Source organism: Anomaloglossus baeobatrachus, chromosome 6 (assembly GCF_048569485.1).
Source record: "Anomaloglossus baeobatrachus isolate aAnoBae1 chromosome 6, aAnoBae1.hap1, whole genome shotgun sequence".
Lineage (NCBI taxonomy): Eukaryota > Metazoa > Chordata > Amphibia > Anura > Aromobatidae > Anomaloglossus > Anomaloglossus baeobatrachus.
In genome coordinates, this window is record NC_134358.1 from 191,577,743 (window position 1) to 191,601,647 (window position 23,905).

The 23,905-nt window shown below is 39.7% G+C and overlaps 1 protein-coding gene across 1 annotated transcript in view; it reads right to left on the bottom strand.

The window, feature by feature from the left end:
* The window catches only part of LOC142243062 (cadherin-19-like), a 409,385-nt gene that overhangs the window by 26,187 nt on the left and 359,293 nt on the right, over positions 1 to 23,905 (bottom strand). The window contains exon 10 of the mRNA XM_075314605.1: positions 9,553 to 9,670. Coding sequence (XP_075170720.1) covers positions 9,553 to 9,670 — 118 coding nt within the window. The remainder of the gene's footprint in view (positions 1 to 9,552; positions 9,671 to 23,905) is intronic.

The following is a 23,905-nucleotide window of genomic DNA, read 5'->3' on the forward strand; positions in this document are numbered from 1 at the left end:
AAATCTAGCTGTGAAGTGTACAACTGGGGCACAACTGCTGCCACTGAAGGGGTGGGTATGTGTGGGGCCCAATTTTTGGAAAAAAGGGAGACTCCGCTTGGAGTAACCCTTGCTTACAGTGTTTTTAAAAAGGAGCCAAGATGAACAGAGCTGGGATCATGAAAGACTTTGCTACCCACCTCGGTGTCATCCTGAGGACGGTTAAGAATGGCGTATTTTTTAATGTGCTTGATGCAAATCTAGCTGTGAAGTGTACAACTGGGGCACAAGTGCTGCCACTGAAGGGGTTAGTGTCTGTGTGGCCCAATTTTTGGAAAAAAGGGAGACTCCGCTTGGAGTAACCCTTGCTTGCTTTTTTTTAAAAAGGAGCCAAGATGAACAAGTCATGGTTCAGCAAAGACTTTGCTACCTACCCCGGTGTCATCCTGGGAACGGTTAAGAATGGCGTATTTTGGATTGTGCTTAATGCAAATCTAGCTGTGAAGTGTACAACTGGGGCACAACATCTGCCACTGAAGGGGTGGGTGTGTGTGGGGCCCAATTTTTGGAAAAAAGGGAGACTCCGCTTGGAGTCACCTTGCGGTGTTTTACAAGATTTTAGAAGGGCGTGGCATGCCTATATCTGTGTCTCCTCCTCTTTTTCCTTGTCCAGCTCTTTTGTTTTCACATGAGTATATGTCCTTGTCACTTTCCCATGTGTTTGTGTTGTGTTGTGAGTTGTTTGTCACTTTTTGGACACCTTTGAGGGTGTTTTCTAGGTGTTTTTATGTGTTTGTGAATGCCTGCCATTGTTTCCTATGCGGTTCGAGTTCGGTTCGTCGAACGTTCGACAAACTGAACTCGAACGGGACCTCCGTTCAACGATCCAAACTCGAGCCGAACCACGACCGGTTCGCTCATCTCTAGTCAACAGGTTCACTTGTTACTACTCACAACCTATTCTATCTTGGCCACAATGAAACATGGCTCACACCATCTGACACAGCCTTTCTTACGGTGATCTTGACTTCACCTACACGCTTCGCCCAGGAAAGAGACATGGTGGAGGAGTTGGTCTTCTCCTTTCAACTCAATCCCACCTCTATTTTTCCTTCTCTTCTCTTCTTTGAAGTGCACTCTGTCTGTATACACTCTCACTCTAACCTCTAAGTGGTGGACATGTACTAACCCCTGGGCCCAAGCCACTGGCTGTATTGACCTCTTCCTTACCTGGCTTGTTTGTCTTTTGTAGGCAGACTTTACCATCATCATCATGGATGTCATCAACAACCTCATTTACAAGCACCAGTCACCGTCCTCCAACCTTCTTTCACTTGCTTAATCTTTCGTTTAACACAATGGTCCTCCAGTCATACACCCACACATTTAGACATACAGTAGACTTTATGCTCACCTGACTCTGTTCTCTATTTACATAACTTCACATGCTCACCTGTTTGACTGTCTGACCACCATCTACGTACTTTTTCATTGCTGTCCTCTTCAAGTCCATTAGCTAGAAAATCCCCACAAAAACCTAGCACACGTAGACATTCACACAGTCTCTATGATCTACTAACATCTAAATCTAATGGTCCCTATTCCCTGCTGATGCTCATGGATCTCTCTGCTGCATTCGATACTGTGGATTACTAGTTCCTACTCACTATGCTACGCTCTATTGGGCTCAAGGACACCATTCTTTCTTGGTTTTCCTCTTACCTCTCTGAGCGCTCATTCACTGTATCTTTTTCTGGCTCCTCTTCCTCTCCTCTTCCGCTTATGGTCGGGGTTCCACAGGGTTCAGTCCTAGGCCCTTCCTTTTCTCTCTATACACTGCCCCTATTGCACAAGCAAACAGCAGATTTGGTTTCCAGTACCATCTCTATGCTGATGACACCCAACTGTACACATCTCCTGACATCACCCCTGCATTATTACAAAATACTATCGATTGTATGTCCGCTGTCTCCAACATCATGGCTTCCCTCTATCTAAAACTGAACCTGTCAAACTTAACTTCTGTTTCCTCCGTCTCCTAACCTCCCTCATCTCTGTCTGTTCCCCCACTCGTGCCCTCCGCTCTGCTAATGACCTGACTGACATTCTCAACAATTCGACCCTCCCACTCACGTCTTCAAGATTTCTCACGAGCTGCGCCTATGCTCTAGAACACACTACCAAGAACAATCCGATTAATTCCCAACATCCACTCCTTTAGTAGGGCCCTAAAAATGCATTTCTTTAGACTAGCCTATCACTTCACCGCCCTGATTTAATCTAGTCCCTTTCTGCCCTTCATAAAATTTACTTCCAATTCTTGTCCCCTATATCTTCTGATTCCATTCCGCTCCATGTACTTTTTCACATTCTGTACCTGTATAAATTCTGGCTGGCGACCAGTCCACGCAGCTGGTTTTGAATCCCCTATTAAATCGATGGCTGGACCATATACTACCCAGTCACCTTTTGTTCCTCCCCTATTTCCTCATAGAATGTAAGCTTACAAACAGGGCTCTCACTGTTGGTATCTGAATTTTGTTATTTTGTATTGTCTCATATTGTCTGTACATGTCCCCTTTGAATTGTAAAGCGCTTTGGAACATGTTGGCGCTATAGAAATAAAACGTATTATTATTATTATCTCTCACTTTCTTGTCTTGTACCACTGTACTCCTTATCTTCTCTTCATGACAAAGAGAGAGAGACACCGTTTTCTACAATCCCACACTTGTATAAGATATTAACTCAGTCGCCTTTTCCGTGCACTCCAGAGTGCGACAAATCAAATGATAACCCTAGCACACCAACTCCACTAAAAAGCTTCAGCAAGTGTCTAGGGTTATAGGGTAGCACTGAAAGAAAATTTACTCACAGTAAGACTTCACCTCATTCAAACAAGCAACTTTAACATTCAAGTTGTCCCTTAGCTCTACTAAACAGGACTACTCCACAACACTCATATCATCTTCATCACATGACTCCCATACGTTATTTAACACTTTTAATTGCCCTCTCTGACTTCTCTGATTTCTGTAGAAGATATGGCTGCCAATTTCAAAACTCAGATTGACAAAATCAGTCAAGTCTTTACTGCTCAATCACCAGAGCACTATCATATAACAGACCCATACCCTTCCTCTATAACTTTCCTTCCCACCATTGCTGAAACATAGCATATTAATCTTCTTTTCAAATCCCACATCATCACTTGTGTATTTGACACCATCCCACCTCCTGCCCAACCTCACCACTACACTTATCCGAGCCCTAACCCATCTTTTTAACCTACCATTAACGTCTGGTACTTTTGCAGCTGCTGTAAAACATGCATGAATCACAACTATCCCAAAGCAGCTATCCCTCGATCCATCATCTATATCTAGCTATCGTTCCACATCACTACTCCCCTTTACCTCAAACAGAATGTCCACATTGATTTTTCCTTTTACGTCTCATCCAAACCACTATTTGACAATTTAAAGTCTGGCTTCCATTCAAACCACTCCATTGAAACTGCCCTTACCAAACTTTGAAGCAACTTACCACCAAGGCTAACAGACAACTCTCTATACTCCTTTCTTTTTGACCACTGGCTCATACTAAAGATTTCTTCCATTGGCTATAAAAACTTTATCCTCTATTTGACCTCATCATACAACTGCTCTTTTAGTGTCTCCCATTCCCAAATTATCCTCTCATCCCACCCTCTTACTGTTGGTGTCCCTCAAGACTCGGTCTTGGGATCCTACTCTTCTCCATCTATACCTTTGGCCAGGGATACTTCATAAAGGCCCAAGGCTTCCAATACCACCTATACACTGATGAGACTCATATCTACTTCTCTGACCCATACATCACCTCTCTTCTGTGCAGAATTCTAGTGTGTTTATCAGTCATAGCTTTCTTTTTCTCATCATGTTTTCTAAAGCTCAATGTAGAGAAAGACAAACTCATCATCTTTCCTCCATCTCACTTAACTTCTCAATCAGATTTACCTATCACAATAAATAACAATATGCTTTCCCCTGTACTTAGAGTCCACTGCCTCAGAGTAACCCTTAACTCTGCCCTGTCCTTCAAACCACTTACCACATCCTGCCACCTTCAATTCCAATTTAAAAATATTTCAAGCTTTTATCCTTCCCTCAACCTCAAATGTTCTAAAATGGTATTGCATGCCCTTATCATCTCCCACCTTGAATACTTCAGTATCTTCCTCTTAGCCTCACTGCTAATACTCTTGATTCTTTCCAGTTCTTCTTTAAAGGCCCCGTCACACTAAGCAACATCGCTAGCAACATCGCTGCTAACGAACAACTTTTGTGACGTTGCTAGCGATGTTGCTGTGTGTGACATCCAGCAACAACCTGGCCCCTGCTGTGAGGTCGTTGGTTGTTGCTGAATGTCCTGGGCCATTTTTTAGTTGTTGCTGTCCCGCTGTGAAGCACAGATCGCTGTGTGTGACAGCGAGACAGCAACAACTAAATGTGCAGGCAGCAGGAGCCGGCTTCTGCGGAGGCTGGTATCCACAGTAAACATCGGGTAACCAAGATGCCCTGTCCTTGGTTACCCGATATTTACCTTCGATACCAGCCTCTGCCACTCTCACTGTCAGTGCCGGCTCCTGCTCTGTGCACATGTAGCTAGCTGCAGGACACATCGGGTTAATTAACCCGATGTGTGCTGTAGCTAGGAGAGCAGCGAGCCAGCGCTAAGCATTGTGCGCTGCTCCCTGCTCTGTGCACATTTAGCTGCAGCACACATCGGGTAATTAACCCGATGTGTGCTGTAACTAGGAGAGCAAGGAGCCAGCGCTAAGCGGTGTGCGCTGCTCCCTGCTCTGTGCACATTTAGCTGCAGCATACATCGGGTAATTAACCCGATGTGTGCTGTAGCTAGGAGAGCAAGGAGCCAGCGCTCAGTGTGCGCTGCTCCCTGCTCTCTGCACGTGTAGCTCCGTGCGGTGGTAACCAAGGTAAATATCGGGTTGGTTACCGATATTTACCTTAGTTACCAAGCGCAGCATCTTCCACGCGGCGCTGGGGGCTGGTCACTGGTTGCTGGTGAGCTCACCAGCAACTCGTGTAGCCACGCTCCAGCGATCCCTGCCAGGTCAGGTTGCTGGTGGGATCGCTGGAGCGTCGCAGTGTGACATCTCACCAGCAACCTCCTAGCAACTTACCAGCGATCCCTATCGTTGTTGGGATCGCTGGTAAGTTGCTTAGTGTGACGGTACCTCAACTCTGTTGCTCAGTTAATTCACTTCTCTCCTTGCTAATCCTTTTCAAACCACCTCTGCAAATCATAGTTTGGCTTCCAATTCCCCAACATATTAATTTTAAATTATTAATATTGACCTACAAAGCCATCCATGAATTGTTACCTGCAAATACTTACAGTCTAATCTCCTGATATCTTTCCACATGTAATTTCTAATCCTCCCAAGACATTCTTTTCCCTTTCGCAGTCTTATATTTCTTACCAAATTGCCACCAAAACGTCTCCCGAGTATCTCCTATCCCCTTGGCATTCCATAACACAACAAGTCCAATTGTCTACCACATTCAGAACTTTCAAACGGAACTTAGAAACCCATCCCATGTTTTCAAGAAAGCTTACAGCCTGCAATGATCCAGTTGCCACCCCACTATCACCGGAGCTGCTGCAACCCTGTAACCTATTGCCTCCTTCCCCAGAATCCTCTAGACTGTAAGCTCTCTCCTCCTCTGTGTGAGTCTGTAATTGTTAACTTGTTCTTCGTAATTTTTCTTTGTATTTTGAAGGTAAACTCTTTTTCACATGTACAACACCATGGAATCTATATATAAATAATAAAAATAATTTATTCTTCTTCAGCTTCAAGTGTGGGAATTTAGACAAGTTATATTTCTTTAAATTTAAAACCAAACATGCAGTTATATACAGATGTCAAGCTAAAAACTTGAGTTTTATTCAATGAGTTCATCAGTAATAAAACAGAATGGTGAGCAAGGAAGTCTTTTTATTGCTTCCATTAATTTTTATGTAAAGAATTTTAATATTTTCCTCTGGATTTTTACTTTTATGTAGTGTGCACATTTTTATTTCCTATAAGGAAGCTATAATTGTCTCTTAAAATTAAAAGTACATAAGTCATTGGGTTCACATGGGACACATCAAACAGAATTAGTAGAACTGTACTATTCTAGAATACTAACATATATCCTTAAATCTGTCACAAAGATATCTATTGTTATATCTATCTATCTAGCTACAGTATCTATCTAGATGGAAAAAAAGGCAGCACTTCAAAAGCAAAAAGCAAATGTGGATTGTATTGGCCCATGTGGCAAGGTTTTGGTTGACAAAGATTGTTTAACAATCAAAACTATTTCACATGGGCCAATAAAGTTGACATTTTTGTTACTTTCGGAATGCTACCTTCTTTTTTCATCTATTTATTTGATTGGATAAAGCTGTTTTGGAAGGCTTTGCACCCACTATATCATATTTGTTGTGTGCTGTTCCAGTTTTTTTTACTTATTTTACTTGGGGCTTACTTGACATTATTATGTCACATGATCTATGCAGCCTTTCAGTGGCTAATTCACACTCACCTCCTTTGGCTTTAACGGACAGCAAACTCTCGCTTCTTCCGAACATTAATTTTTGTTCAAATGAAGTGAGAATGTAGTGGCTACTGATTGGCTACACGACTAATGTGACATAGCAATGTTTCATGAGCCCAAAGTGTGCAAGTACCAACATTGAAGGAACAATGTTACTATTTTGCATGGAAAAATAGTGATTGAGAAAGGGTTCAAGTAGTGGTCAACCTCTCTAATAACCAATATTAAAATAGTGGAGGTCATGTTGGACATCATCTTTGCAAATGGTTGCAAAAAAACTAATTGTGAAATCTTTGTTTTAAGTGGAGTAAACAAGTACATTTAAATGGAGATTGTCAGGTGTTTCATGTAGCATGAACTACAGGCAGTGTAAATGAAAGACAGACGCCCTTATTAAATAATATTCATGCTTGAACTGAAAGCCAAGAACAACACGATTAAGCTGACTAATCTGACATGGCTCTGCTTGACTGATATGTTTAAAGGGAACCTGTCACCAGATTTTTGCCCTATACGCTGCGGCCACCACCACTGTGCTCTTACTGTATATACAGAATTCTAACATGCTATATATAAGAGCCCAGGACGCTGAGTATAACATAAAAAACACTTTATAATACCTAGAAGGTCGCTCCGGTGCACAACGGTCGGATGGGTGGCACCGTTCTCCGGGACCGGTGCCTCCCCTTTTGGCCATCTTGGTATTCTGAAGCCATGGTGCATGATGCTTGTACGTCATACACACGCGCTGGCAATGAGGTCCTGCGCAGGCGCACTTTGACCTGCCCTGCTCAGGGCAGATCAAAGAATTGTAGTATGCCTGTGCAGGACCTCAATGCCGGCATGTGTGTATGACGTAGACACATCATGCACCACAGCTTCAGAATAAGAAAGACCACACGTGCCGGGATTGAGGTCCTGCACAGGCGCACTACAAAACTTTGATCTGCTCTGAGAGAGTAAGCAATAAGGTTTGCATAGGATAGATAAATTCACTGTTTTCCAATGACTAAACCTATCCAGATTAGCATCAGATATCTAAGAGTAATATATACAAAATTTATTATATTTACTATTCATCTCACTAATGCGAGTAGTAAAGATAGACTATAGTACACCTATAGCTTCAAACACATTACCAATAGATGTTATGTGTGTAGGTTGCTGGAGTAGCAATCTCAACTTCAGCCCTGACATACATTTCTCCATGGGAAATTGTGTCATATGGACCTTCATAACCAGGCAATGACAGAGAGAATGATATATGCTATCAATGGTTGACAAGAATACCAAACATAAATTGGTAATTATTATTTTATCAGCCTGCAACAATGTTAAATCCAAAATCCTAAAAAATTATAAGCTTAACATGCAAGAGCATCGTCATCTACTTTCATTAATCTTTCATTATGTCTAGTCAATGCAGTGGATTCTGCTCTTGGATATCCCTGAACCATAGTAATCTGTTCAGTAAGACCAAATTCAGATTTCCAAGTATCACAGTCCGAGTATGAACTTTAACCCCTTTACGACCATGGACGGATATATCCATCTAGGAGCGTGTCCCGTTAAGCCCCGCCCCCTGCCGCGGGCAGGTGGCGGCGGTCGGCACACATATCAGCTGTTTTCAACAGCTGACATGTGTGCCTGCTAGCTGCGGGTGGAATCGCTTCCACCCGTGGCCATTAACCCCTTAAATCTTGCTGCCAAAGTCTGGCAGCAAGATCTAAAAGCGTGGCCATGTTTTTTACTTACCGCCGCCCCCACCGGAAGTCACGTGCGTGATCACGTGACTATCAGTTGTTGCAATCGTAGCACAGGGTCACGTGATGACGCCTGCAGCTATGATGTTTCACTTTCGTTTTCCCTCGGCACGGAACAGAGGGAAAAAGAAAGTGACTGCATCTGCTGTTTACAGCTGTATAGCTGTGATCAGCAGATAGATAATAGCGATTGGATTGCTGATCGCTATAGCCCCCTAGGGGGACTAGTAAAATAAAAAAAAAGGAAAAAACAAAGTTTTAAAAAATAAAAAAAAACAAAAAACCTAAAAGTTCAAATCACCCCCCTTTCCCCCCATTGAATTAAATTCAATTAATCTGATTGGTAAACGGCGTAGTGGCAAAAAAATTCCAAACGCCAAAATGACATTTTTTGGTCGCCGCAAGTTTTACGCAAAATACAATAACAGGCGATCAAAACGTAGCATCTGCACAAATATGGTACCATTAGAAACATCAGCTCAAGACGCAAAAAATAAGCCATCATTGAGCCATAGATCCCAAAAAATAAGAATGCTATGTGTTTCGGAAAATGGCGCAAAACTTACGCCACTTTTATTGGATAAACTTGTGAATTTTTTTTAACCCCTTAGATACAAGTAAACCTATACATGTTTGGTGTCTACAAACTCGCACCGACTTCAGGCATCATACCCACACATCAGTTTACCATATAGTGAACACCGAATGAAAACAGTGAATAAAACATCCCAAAAACTATTGTGCCATCACACTTTTTTTGCAATTTTTCCGCATTTGGAATTTTTTTGCTGTTTTCCAGTACACCATATGGTAAAACGTATGATTTCATTTAAAAGTACAACTTGTCCCGCAAAAAACAAGCCCTCATATGGCAAGATTGACGGAAAAATAAAAAAGTTACGGCTCTCGGAAGAAGGGGAGCAAAAAACAAAAACGCAAAAACGGAAAGTGCCCCGGGGCTGAAGGGTTTAATACATGGACCAATCATGGGTCTTCTGACCTGAACTTGGCAGTCTCATAGTCAGATATGAGGCTGTCAAATTCAAGTTAGAAGAACCACAGCCAGTCAGTGCATCGTGGTTCATACTTGGACAGTGAAACTTTGGTGTCTGTATTTGATACAAGCCTAATATTACAGTAAATGCATAACACATTGGTATGTAAAAACATGAACCTATAAAACAGTGGAAGGAAACTACCTCTGTTGTCCGTGATAGTAAAATTTGCATTGGTATATTCATCTTGAGGTTGAGTAAAAGAGAATGGGTGGCTGAGATTAGGTTCATCCTTGTCTATTGCAGTTACAGTGTGCACGGGCTGAAAAAAAATATGTTAGTACCATTTGTGTTGAATTGAATAAACTGAACACAATGCTTATAATTAGGAAGAGCTGAAACCACAACACATTCAAAGAAGTAATTAAAAAGAGCTAATCGAAAATATGGATTTAGCAGGTAAAGTAGCATGAATGCTGCAATTATACATTACTTTTGGACAATGTAAAATGTACAAAAATAATTTTGAATCTCTGAAAAAAAATATGATTTGAATCATTAGATTGACAGATATAGCAACGTGTTTGCAAACTAATGCCTAAAATCATTTGAGTGCTTTAGCAAATTGTTCAGGAACATGTGCAATTTTCTTTTTCAATTAAAAAACATGCATGATGGAAAATCAAATGGATAATTCTTTTTCTTACCACAAATAAAGCTCGATAAACTTTATATAGATTTCACCAACAGGATTTTTGCATTTTATACACTTTTCTTTACTCATGACAGCATTTAAAATAGCAAACATACTTTACAGACTGTTGAGCAAATGTTGGCACTCAAACACTGATTTTTTTAAAACTGTCTTAAAGAATAACTAACTGCTATCCAATCATAGTGCAGCTTTTATTTTATAAGAGCTATGAAAAATGTAAAAGCTGTTTTCTGATTGGGTGTTACAGGCTCTGCTTGAGTATAAAATTGCATTCTCTACTTGTACAAAGATAGGGCACATTTACGCGTTTTGATAATCTGTCAGATTCTAACACAAACAGCCCATCATGATAATTTGGTAATGTGAATGGGTTGCGGGACTAAACAATGTATTAAAAAATGCTTGATCATTGAGCATGAAATTGTTTAGGCAAGTGAAGAAATTGTATTTCAAAATTGTGAAACTGAAATAGAAATTGTTTCTTTGACCAACAAAATAAACAAGTGGAAATTCAAATCCCAAAGAGGTATCTGCCTGTGTGAACACAGTACAGAATATTCCATGTTACAGTGTAACAATGCCTATTCAACTATTTCCTTCACTATTCCCTTCCTGTACAAACACGTCCTGAAGTCGTTTGCTCATCGCCAGTTACTATCACATCGTTTTTCTCTTGAATCCTCAGAAGTAAAATCGGGATATGGTGATTGTATTATTTAAGAGATTTGTGCATATTCTGCCTAAGTTTTTTTTAAAGCTTACAATAAAACATATTCTATTCAACATTATATACCATATTTTTCAGTGTATAAGACACCCCGGATTATAAGATGCACCCCAAATTTAAAGGAGTAAAATAGTCAGTGGATGGAGAGTCAGCAATACTGCAGCCTCGAGGGTGTCGCGGCGGCGGGCGTTACTGATCTGCCAGTGTGCTGCAAGGGTGTCACTGCAGTGGAGGACTCAGGAGGTTCACAGGATGGCGTGTTGAGGTGTTGCTCTCCGCAGCCATTTTCTTGAAGTCCACAGCATCAATCTGCGCACACTCTGTATCCATAGCCATTTTCTTGAAGCTCATTACATCAACCTTGGGCGATTTAATAGAGCCTTCAGTCAGCTCACTGCACCTGCTGCCACAACATTGCAGTGACACCCTCAGTATTGCTGACCCTGCCTACTATGACCCCACCCCACCACCACTACCCCAGTATGCCATATCCGCATTGTAAGATGCACGCCCATTTTACCCCCAGTTTTGGGGAAAAAAAAGTATCTTACAATCCAGAAAATACGGTAAGTTATTATAAATGGTTTAATAATGCACATAAAGAATGTTTTAAAACTCACTTTACATTTAGCCAATATTAACCATAATGCACTATAAAAATTAACATTTACTATTTCAGTATAATTTTCAGTTTTTGTATTCGTTGTGACTTTTGAATTGTTTTTTGCTAAGTTGACGCACTCAATTCAAATTTTGAAGTTTTTATAGACATGACCAGCGCTTGACCTTTTTTATACAAAAATAAATAACTTATAACAGTACACTGGTTTACTAAGTCTTGAGAAAAATCTGTCCTCAACATTGAAACTACAGCAGTAAGAAGGAAAAGTCATGGAATTTGGAAATCACAAAATCAACAGATATTTTAGTGAGAAGCAAATTATTAAAAAACATCAAATTTTCAAAACAATTTATTCAGTATCAAGTATAAGCCACAAGAGAAGAAATACATTAATTGTTAATTATCATGGCAGTACAATGTGAGTCTATTTAGTAACCTTCTCCCGTTACATCGATATTCTCATCTCTTCAGGCCAACATTTTTTTTAATATTTATTGGACAACCTTTAGAAGTCACAGCAAGTCAAATTTTTAACACTAGAATTACCAGAGAGGAGTCATTTAACATTTCTACCTTTGGAACCCAGAGACAGGTCGAATGACCTGAAGGATTTTAGCTAACATCCTATAATCACCGTCTTTTCTACTGTACTTCAGGCCATTACTGTCACACCACAGGAGGTTGTTGTTTTCCACTGAGTTTAGCCATTTAGTTTCTAGTTTGTTCTATTCAGTTCTATTCAGTTTATTTGACCCTCTTTCGGGACTTCAGGGGGGAGCTCGAAATTTCTGGGGCTTCTAGTGTTAATGAACACATTGGTAAACTATAATGATTCCTTAAGACTATATGTAATACATTAATACATGTCTGCAGTTTAAGATACAACACCCAATAACCACTTCACAACCGGACGATTTTGCGCTCTCTTTTTTTTTTGCCACTCTTCTTCCAAGAGCAAGCATTGTTGACCTTAGGGAGATCAACATATCCACTGCGGAGACACCATCACGTGTTTCTCAATGCAGTGATTCTAGTGCAAAGCCCCCTGGGAAGTATGCAAATGAGAAAGCCGCGGAGACACCATCACGTGTTTCTCAACGCTGCCAGGAAACTAGCCAGGTCTTTCACCGGGAAGGAACAACCACGGGAAGGGCAGTCTCCAATCAAGGAGACCACCTATACCAAACATGGTATCCATCCACAGACAGCCGTTTCGGGGTATTTGCCCCTCATCAGTGTGGAGTAGGAATCTGGCTAGTGGGGGCAATGCCTAGTAAAAGACTACTTAAGCAAGCATTGTTGACCTTAGGGAGATCAACATATCCACTGCGGAGACACCATCACGTGTTTCTCAACGCAGTGATTTTAGCGCAAAGCCCCCTGGGAAGTATGCAAATGAGAAAGCCGCGGAGACACCATCACGTGTTTCTCAACGCTGCCAGGAAACTAGCCAGGTCTTTCACCAGGAAGGAACAACCACGGGAAGGGCAGTCTCCAATCAAGGAGACCACCTATACCAAACATGGTATCCATCCACAGACAGCCGTTTTGGGGTATTTGCCCCTCATCAGTGTGGAGTAGGAATCTGGCTAGTGGGGGCAATGCCTAGTAAAAGACTACTTAAGCAAGCATTGTTGACCTTAGGGAGATCAACATATCCACTGCGGAGACACCATCACGTGTTTCTCAACGCAGTGATTCTAGCGCAAAGCCGCCTGGGAAGTATGCAAATGAGAAAGCCGCGGAGACACCATCACGTGTTTCTCAACACTGCCAGGAATCTAGCCAGGTCTTTCACCGGGAAGGAACAACCACGGGAAGGGCAGTCTCCAATCAAGGAGACCACCTATACCAAACATGATATCCATCCACAGACTGCCGTTTCGGGGTATTTGCCCCTCATCAGTGTGGAGTAGGAATCTGGCTAATGGGGGCAATGCCTAGTAAAAGACTACTTAAGCAAGCATTGTTGACCTTAGGGAGATCAACATATCCACTGCGGAGACACCATCACGTGTTTCTCAACGCAGTGATTCTAGCGCCAAGCCCCCTGGGAAGTCTGCAAATGAGAAAGCCGCGGAGACACCATCACGTGTTTCTCAACGCTGCCAGGAAACTAGCCAGGTCTTTCACCGGGAAGGAACAACCACGGGAAGGGCAGTCTCCAATCAAGGAGACCACCTATACCAAACATGGTATCCATCCACAGACAGCCGTTTCGGGGTATTTGCCCCTCATCAGTGTGGAGTAGGAATCTGGCTAGTGGGGGCAATGCCTAGTAAAAGACTACTTAAGCAAGCATTGTTGACCTTAGGGAGATCAACATATCCACTGCGGAGACACCATCACGTGTTTCTCAACGCAGTGATTCTAGCGCAAAGCCCCCTGGGAAGTATGCAATTGAGAAAGCCGCGGAGACACCATCACGTGTTTCTCAACGCTGCCAGGAAACTAGCCAGGTCTTTCACCGGGAAGGAACAACCACGGGAAGGGCAGTCTCCAATCAAGGAGACCACCTATACCAAGAGACGTAACTTTTTATTTTTCAGTCAATGTGGTCATGTGGGGGCTCGTATTTTGCAGAACAAGCTGTAGTTTTAAATGAAACCATGAGTTTTACCATATAGTGTACTAGAAAACAGCAAAACAATTTCCAAATGCGGAACAAATGCAAAAAAGTGCGATTGCACTATTGTTATTGAGATATATTATTCACTGTGTTCAATATATGGTAAAACTGATGTGTCGGTGTGGTGCATGAGGTTGGTGCAAGTTCGTAAACACAAAGCATGAATAGGTTTACTTTTATCTAAGGGGTTGAAAAAAAATCAGAAGTTTGTCCGACAAAAGTGGTGTACATTTTGCGCCATTATACGCGACCCATATCGTTCTAATATTTCAGGATCTATGGCTCAGTGATGGCTTATTTTTTGCATCTTGACCAACTGATGTTTTTACGGTACCATTTTTGCACAGATGCTAAGTTTTGATCACTTGTTATTGCATTTTGCACAAAATTTTTGTCGACCAAAAAACACAATTTTGGCATTTGGAATTTTTTTGCCGCTATGCTGTTTACCGATCAGATTATTTGATTTTAGATTTTGATAGATCGGGCATTTCTGAACGAGGCAAAACAAAATGTGTGTATTTTTTTATTTTTTTAACCCTTTAATTTTCAATGGGGTGAAAGGGGGGTGATTTGAACTTTTGTTTTTTTTTATTTTTTTTAATTTTTCAAAACTTTTTTTTCAATTTTTTTAAAATTTCCCCTAGGGGGCAATAAGGATTAGCTGTCTTATTTCTGATTCCTTTCTCTTTATCAGAACAGCTCCGCTCAGATCAGGAGAAAACCTCATCTCTTGTAATAAGCTGCACTCGGCTGTTTCTTACAGGACCTTAGTCATGTGAGCTACAGGAGTCATCACATGACCCTGTGCTACCATGACAACCATTGGATCAACATGATCACGTCATGTGACTTCTGGTGTCGGCCTGTAAGTAAAGTTTTAGCGCGATCATGATTATAATGGCACTGTCACATATTTCAAGCGCCATTTAACGGGTTAAAAGGCATGAGCGCAACGTGATTCCACTCGTGCCTGGCAGGCACACATGTCAGCTGTACAAATCAGCTGACATGTGTCCTGATCACGGCAGGCTGCTTGCAGCAGCCCGCAGGGATTAACACTATGACCGCTAGGACATAATATTATTGCCTGTGATCGTTAAGGGGTTAACACTAAAATTGCGACATCAAAAAGAAACATAAAATTATGAAAACTACAGGATTAAAAGCCATGTTAATGGTTTAGAAAAATGAAAACATTAAAATAACAGTTTTAAAACATCTTCAATTAATCAGTATTAAGTTTGAGTGCCACTCACAAAAATACATAAACGTATATATGCCTTGGCATCCTATAAATGAGGTAATTAATGATTGTGGAATGACCTGCCATGCTGAATACACTTGAGATGTAAAACATCAGATCTGCTTCTGGCAGCTCCCTCTGCACTTCTGGATAATAAAGAATCTTATGTGCTTGATTGGAGACAAGTTTGCAATGTCACACCAGACATACTCATGGGATTATGATGTCCCCAATGAGCACATCTGGGTGTTCATTTGGGGCACCAATTGGTCCACAATTGCAAAGGGAGATGCGAGCAGCAGATCTTGATTATTTGCATGTCCAAGTGCATTCGGCATGACAGAACATTCCTCAGACAACTATTACCAACTATATTCATACCATTCCAAGGCGTGCAATTGCATGGATTTATGTGCTTGGCACTCATACTAGATACTAAACAAATCAAAATGATTTGAACATTAGTTAAATTTTTTCATCATTTGCATATCACCAACATGTTGTTAATAAGATAAATCCACAATTTCTTTCCTCTTGGGGTTGCAATTTTAATTTTGAGGACTGCATAATAGTTGCACAACAATTGCATTACTTTGTAATAACATGAAAAACACATTCGTTCATGTGGGGGGTACAAATCAATAGAAATAAGGAACAATCACATATACTGTACCTAACTAACTTTCTCTATCACAAGCTAAGGCTCAAATAAACTGCAAATGAGCAAATGCACATTTATTCCAACTCAGGGTTTTCAGCAAATATATATATATATATATATATATATATATATATATATATATACATATATATATATATATATATATATATATATATATATATATATATAGAGTAGGACTACTGACTACCGGAGGAACCTCCAGTAATACCTGTCCTTGCTGCGGCTACCTGGGTTGAACTCAAGAGCTCTCACCTGAGCTCTGGAGTGCAGCCTGGACTGAACTCAGGGTTTGCAGGACTGAATCGCAAGCGCCGACTGATTCCCCAGCGTTTGCGGTTCAGTTAATGACAGCTGTGGATAGGCTGGGCTGAACTCTGAAGCTCTCACCTGTGCTAAGCAATAATGATGATCATTAATGCTAAGTAGACAGATGACAAAAAAGCCATGACCTGCAACAGGGCATGCTATTGTTTTTTTGGTATGGTATATACGGAACACACACAAGGTAGACATATAAAATCTGAATTTCAGGGAGTTTGCCTTTGCTTTTTTTAAAAAATAATTATTCTAATTTGCACAAAAACAATTTCACAAAAAATTCAAAAGCTCAGTAGATTTGTTTACAGAGAACAATAGAGAAGGGGTTTAAGCCGCGCTGTTCATCAGGAAGGAGGACAATGAGATGGTCAATGTTCCTTTATTGTAGCTTGTGTCTACGCGTTTCAGGAGCTCTGCTCCCTTCATCAGGACATACAGCACAAAAAAAACATATCTGCAGTTGATCCTAGGATCCCAGCATAAATACAACACAGAAAAAAGAAAAAAAATGTCAAGCCACACCCCCAAATAAAAAAATTGGCGGGTTGGAATGACGCATGTAACAGCAAACACACTTACATGTATAAAAGACAGAGAAAACAGGGACAAACAATTGGTAATGGTATAAAAATATGTTATAAATTATTCATGCAAAAAATTGTTTTATTATCCACAATTAAAGGAATCTAAAAATCAGGACTCATGGGTTAAAAAATAGGTATCTGTTTTACTTTGTTTTGGAACCAGCAGCTTTATGGGGTTAACATGTGGAGGTAGAGAATCTAATCGTACGTGCCACTAGGGAATTACAGGGAATGTCTGCAAAAAGAACCACCATCGTAAATCATCTGGAAATGGGGAAGAGTATTTGGAGGAATTTTATCAGTAAATCCTTAAAAAACATTCAGGATTCTCCCTCATTTAAAAAATAAAAAAATGTCACAACAGAAATTTATATCAAGCGGGTAACAGAGCCCAAGTGTAAAACTTGGCTCTGTGCACCTTGTCTGAACCCGGGGTGAACTGAGTTCAGGTTATAGTAATGGCATCGCGTGGAAGCGAGTGCCAGAGTACAAGACCTGGAATTGTCTCAATGAGCTGTCTCCAGGACAACGTAACCCCAGGTCTGAATTCCTCGACAGCACCGCATATATGCCATATTGCTATTGACAGGGATTCAGGCCAGTGGTGTCTAAAATCGTGTGACAGCATCAGTAAGCTGCAGATTAACCATAAAACAGCCGGCTATATACTATTAGAAGGACTCTTATCAATAGATCCCCAGTTAAAACACACCCAAGGAGAAGAATAAAAATAAATACTGACACAACAATTTATATCAAACGGGTGACCGAGTCCAAGTAAAAAAACTTGGCTCTGTGAACCTCATCTGAACCAGGGGTGAACTGAGTTCAGATTACAGTAATGTTATCGGGTGAAAGCAAGGGCTAGAGTACAGGACCTAGAAATTGTCTCAGTGAGCCATCTCCAGGACATCATGACACCGGGTCTGAATTCCTCGATAGCACCACATTTATGCAGTAGTGCTACCGACAGGGATTCAGGCCAGTGGCGCCCGAAATCGTGTGATAACATCAATAGGCTGCAAAAGGAATAAAAAGCAGCAGGCCGTCTGTTGATCCTGGGGGTAGAGCTTATGTCCCAGGACCGGCAGAGAAGAGAGAAGGGGGACATGGATCTACAATCTATATCCCCGTATATCACTTCAACAAATTCATATATAGACTATTTTGGTCTATTAATCAGCAAATATAATCTCACCAAGAAAAAAGGGGGGCACAAGTTAAATTCAAAGGACACAGATATATGACAGTAAAATATATATATATATATATATATATATATATATATATATATATATATATAATAGATATAAAATTCAACTTTTTTAGAAAAACACTAATAAATAGTTTTTAAAAAGGGGGGGGTTAAGGCATTACTCAGGAATCTATTAATGAAACAAATCAATGACCTCATTGAGACCCACTGGTTTCAAGGTGTTAAGCTTGTAAATCCAGTAGGTCTCTTTTCTATTCAAGGCTTCCACTCGATTATGTGTCTGAGGGGAGATATGGTCGATAGGGGTGACTCTAATTTTTGCTTTTTTACCATGTTTGACTGTGGTATGCCTAGACAGTCCATGAAACATAAAACCAATTTTGATGTTGTGCCTGTGGGAATTGATCCGTTTATGCAATTCCTGTACCGTTCTTCCCACATACAATTTTCCACACTCACATTCAATTAAATAAATCACAAATGTGGATTGACAAGTAAGGTGGACCCTAATAGGAAACGAGTCTTCTCCTGAAGAGGATTTAAAAATGGATATATTGTGTGAAATTGATTTACAGCATAAGCAATTCCTCATGAAACATTTAAAGGATCCTGCATTCATATTTGGATTATGTATTTTATTCCTTATTATGAGAGCTTTTGCTCTACTTGGGGCTATGATGCTCTTTAGGTTAGGGGCTCTCCTGAAAGTAATCCCTGGTTTTTCAGGAATAACCCCCTTTAAAAAAGGGTCGTTTAGAAGTATACCCCAATGTCTAGAAAGGATTTCCCTTATCTGATCACTCTCTCTACTGAAAGTGGTAAGGAAATTTGAAGTGAAATCCTTATTATTAGTTATAATGTGCTTTCTACTGGGTTTAATTAAATCTGCTTGTTTGAGCAGTTTAGATTAGTTTTAGATTTGTTTACAAGCACATCGTACCACTAATTGTACTTTAAATGCTGTAGGTCATATTCAAGTTATAACTTTTCATTGTTTAATCACAGTCTGCCTGCCATTGCTACTGGCAAGAAGGAGATTCAGACATCCTCATCATTAGAGGTATCTCATGTAATAGGGATAGCAGAGGGCCACATAGTCCTTCATGACATAGTCCCTAAAAAAAATTGGTTTTGTAAATTTTGTTGGAAAAATTAAAAATTGCTGATAAACTTTAAACCCATCTAACTTCCTAACAAAAAAATTATGTTTTAAAAATTATGATTATATAAAGAAGACATGTGGTAATTTCTGATTTTTAACTATTTTTGTGAGATAGCTCGCTGGTTTAAGTGTATTATTTTTAAAGTTTGAAAATTGCAAAAGGTCCAATTTTTTTTTCCAAATTTCCAATATTTTGATAACTAAATGCAATAAATGCAATCCTACTATTACTACTACCATACTTTACAATATGTCACAAAAAACAGGCTCAAAATCACTGAGATCTATTAAAGCGTTTCAGAGCTATTACAGCATAAAGTGACACTGGTCAGATTTGAAAAAAATTTCCTGGTCAGGAAACTGAAAACAGGCTGTGGGCGAAGGGGTTAAATATTAATTTCATAACTTCATCTTGTTATTGGTACTCTAAAGCTGTAAAACTGAGTGCTTTTTTTACAGGTTTGAAGCAAGCCAAAAATTGCATATTTTTAAGGCAGCTTTAAAATTGTAGAGCACAATACATATATAATTTGTATGTTTATATTTTCAAGTGTCATTTAATCAAAATGTTTTAAAATGAAAAAATGATAAAAAACTGTGATTCTTCCTAAAAACTAATTATTTTGTACATGACAGCTTCATTTAAATGCTGATTGAATAGTTTCCGTGCCTTTGACATTCAGAGTCAGTTTGATAGGCACTATGCAGTGCCTTACTAAAACTAACATTAGAAACAGCAAAATGATTTGCCCTCAAGCAAAATTAAATAATTTTGCTCATGTATAAAAATTGACAAATTGTGTCAACTGTTTAAATGTATTTTAGGATGAAAGTCGAATGTCATTTGTATATTTGATAAGAGATAGTGAATCTGCTTACTCAATACAGCCGCATCTCTAATATTACCAGTTACTACTACTTGCATTTCTCTAGAAGTTGAACCTAACTCAGGTTAATTTCAGACAAGCTTATTTTTGGACCTTGTGGGAAATGGACTCAAGCAGCAATCTTGCACCTGGATAGAAAAAGGACCTGTATTAGCCTGTATGACAGTGTCTCTACCTGAGGTACGGTTGAAAAAACTTGCTTGTGCAATAGTCATGTAAATAGTAAGCAGTTTGTGCACCTGTGCACTATTCGGTAAAGCACACTGAGTTGCACACAAAAGTATGGAGAGTGTGACTGGTTTGGAAACTTCATCGGACGTAAGAAATTTAACTTACAGTCACATAAGGTCTACATTAACCCCTTCAGCCCTCGGGCGCTTTCCCTTTTTCCGTTTTTTTTTTTTGCTCCCCTTTTTCCGAGAGCCATAACTTTTTTATTTTTCCGTCAATCTTGCCATATGAGGTCTTGTTGTTTGCGGGACAAGTTCTACTTTTAAATGAAACCATATGTTTTACCATATAGTGTACTGGAAAAAAGCAAAAAAAAATCTAAGTGTGGAAAAACTGCAAAAAAATGTAAATATGGTAAAACTGATGTGTTGTTGTGATGCCTGAGGTCGGTGGGAGTTTGTAGACAGCAAACATGTATAGGTTTACTTGTATCTAAGGAGTTAAAAAGAAAAACACAACTTGTCCAATAAAAGTGGTGTACGTTTTGCGCCATTTTCCGAAGCCCCTGGCGTTCTCAATTTTTGAGATCTATGGCTCAGTAATAGCCTATTTTTTGCATCTCGAGCTGACATTTTTAACGGTATCATTTTTGAGCAGATGCTACATTTTGAACGCCTGGTTTTGCATTTTGCGTAAAACTTTCAGCGACCAAAAAACGTAATTTTGGCGTTTGGAATTTTTTTGCTGCTACGCCATTTACCAATCAGATTAATTGATTTTAGATTTTGATAGATCGGGCATTTCTGAACGCGGCAATACCAAATATGTGTATATTTTTTATTTTTTTAACCCTTTGATTTTCAATAAGGTGAAAGGGATGATTTGAACTTTTAGTTTTTTTTATTTTTTTACTTTTTTTTAATTTTACTAGTCCACCTAGGGGGCTACATGGATCAGCATTCTGATCGCTCTGCCATATCTACTGATCACAGCTACACAGCTGTAAACAGCATATATGCTCACTTTCTGCTTCACTCGGCTCCTGGCCGAGTGAAACCGAAAGTGACTCATGTTACCTACAGGTGTCATCACATGACCCTGTGCTACCATGGCAACCACCGAAAGTCACGTGATCATGCACTTGACTTCCGGTGGGAGCGGAGGAAAGTGAAAGTAATGGCCACGCGCATATACATGTCGCTGCCAGACTTTGTCAGCGAGATGTAAGGGGTTAAAAGTTGCAGGTGGAAGCAATTCCAATTATAACTTGCAGGCACACATGTCAACTGTTAAAAACAGCTGATATGTGCGTGGATCGCCGCGACCTGCCCACAAAAGGGGGCGGGGATTAACCTCATACGATCCATGAAGAATAAATCCGTCATGGGTCGTGAAGGAGTTAAGGAGTCTTAGTCAAATGTTACTTAGGTTAGGATAAAAAGAGTATATGAAAAATGTTTTGATGTTCCCAAAAAATTAACATTTTTTAATTTTTATTCAAATTGTCATATGAATCCCAACATCAAGACTTATTATGTCCATATAGCATCCGTATGCCATGTGTTTTTCTATATCAGCAGTTAAAAACGTTGCAGACCAAATAAGGTTTCCTATGCTAACAATTGCATTCGTATATGCAAAAATAAATTAAATACGGATGATCTGTATGAGATTTTTATCTTTTTGCACACTCATAAACATGAATAAGCTACACTCATCCAAAATATATCAATTTTATTTACAGACATTCTGTCAGTGTGAAAAATTTCTCGCCTAAAATGCACAATTAATAACATTGGTTCATCTGCAATCTGATTGTATCATTGACTGCACGTGTACCTACAATACACTCATAAATATCTGTCAAAGAGGGGCTTGGTGGCTCGAAGTATTATTGAATGGTTGCACTGTGCTTAGGTTCCACAAATAAGCCCAAAAAAGCAACTAAAAGTGCCCTAAAAATAATAATTTACACTGAAATGAGAGCCCATTTGCTCCAGCATGTTCCAAGTACCGTGAAAATTAAAACCAGAAGAATGGATAATGTCACTGTGTTTCTGCCAGCAATGCTGCAAAGCCTTTAGTAGGTTGCCTGTGCTAGTCCGCAAATCATAGCTGTGTCTTGCAATACTGGGTCCTTCATCCATGCCAGCGATGAGTTTACAGTGGTCAACAGAAGACTTCCCCATCCTTCACCATGCCAAGGAGGACTCAACAATCATGACTAACAAAATTAAAAGAAAGGCTCATGTGAGTGACGATGATGGGGTTATTGGAGTTGCAAACATAACCTTTCCTTTTATATACACTAACAAGGAAGAGTCAATAAAGGACACAGAAGATGAAGTAGACAAGGTCCCTCAGTCCCCACATAAGCAAAAGCTTTGACTGGACTTTGCAGACTCTCCTAAATCAACTCCAGCACTTTTATAGGAGAATTCCAAATCAAATCACAACAACTCTGGTTCCACTCTGGAGTTAAAATGTATCAAAGCCATTATGGTGGCACTTAACAATACCATTGAAACAAATCTCAGCAAAAAGTTTGATCAACCATAAGCTTCCATTTATGATATTAAAATCAGAGTTTTGAAGTCTAAGGAGAACATTTGGTGTCACATGTAAATTCCAAACTGCCAAAAAAATGATAACATCCTTCTAAAAGATGAAGTCACAAATCTAAAATGAAAATTGCAGACAGAGGACTGGAGCAGGAGGAATAACTTCAAGCTCAGAGGCATATCTGAATCTATCTTACCTACAAAACTACCAGGAATCTGATACAGAATGCCCTGCCAAATAACAATGACATGAACTATACAATAGATCAAGCTCACAGACTAACTAAGCCTAAGCATGGCTTTGTGGTGAAGGCGTTATCAAGGGATGCAATAGTGAGACTTCATTTTTATTACATCAAGGACCAGCTCACGTCCTACATGAGAGTAAATAAATCACTCCCACCACCATGCAATGGGACTAAGATTTTCCTTGATTTCTCAAAGGAAACAATTAAAAAAATAAAAAATTTTAAATACATCACTTTGACACTTTGACACCAGAATAGCATCTTATACAGATGGGGTTTCCCTACAAAAACTGCTAATTAAGAACATGGCAATGTCACATTGCTGGACTCGAAAGACTCAGAAAATGAATCCACAACTTTGTAAAGCTTCCATCTTCCGAAGGAGAACAAATTAATACAAAAGTGAAACTCTTCTGCAAAAGTCTTCTGCTGAAATAAGAATCTAACTTCACCTTTAATTTCAACACCAAGTATTCAGAAACTACCTTAACCACAGAGTGTTTGGGCTACCATGGTCCTCTTTACAAGAACCCCCCCCCCATTGGAGATCATACCACAATTGGACACCTCTCAGAAAACGTCTAGGTGGACTAGGATGAAATGTGATTTCCAATAAGATGTTCTTAATGTAATATTATTTGTTTGTTCTTTGATTTTCTTCCCACAAGTTGAAAATTCCAAACTGTTATTTCAGAAAAATTATACATGGAGTGATTTATTTGTGTAAGAATTTTACATTTAAGTATATTGACTGATGGGAATGCTCATCGTTCCCTTCTTGTTCCCTCT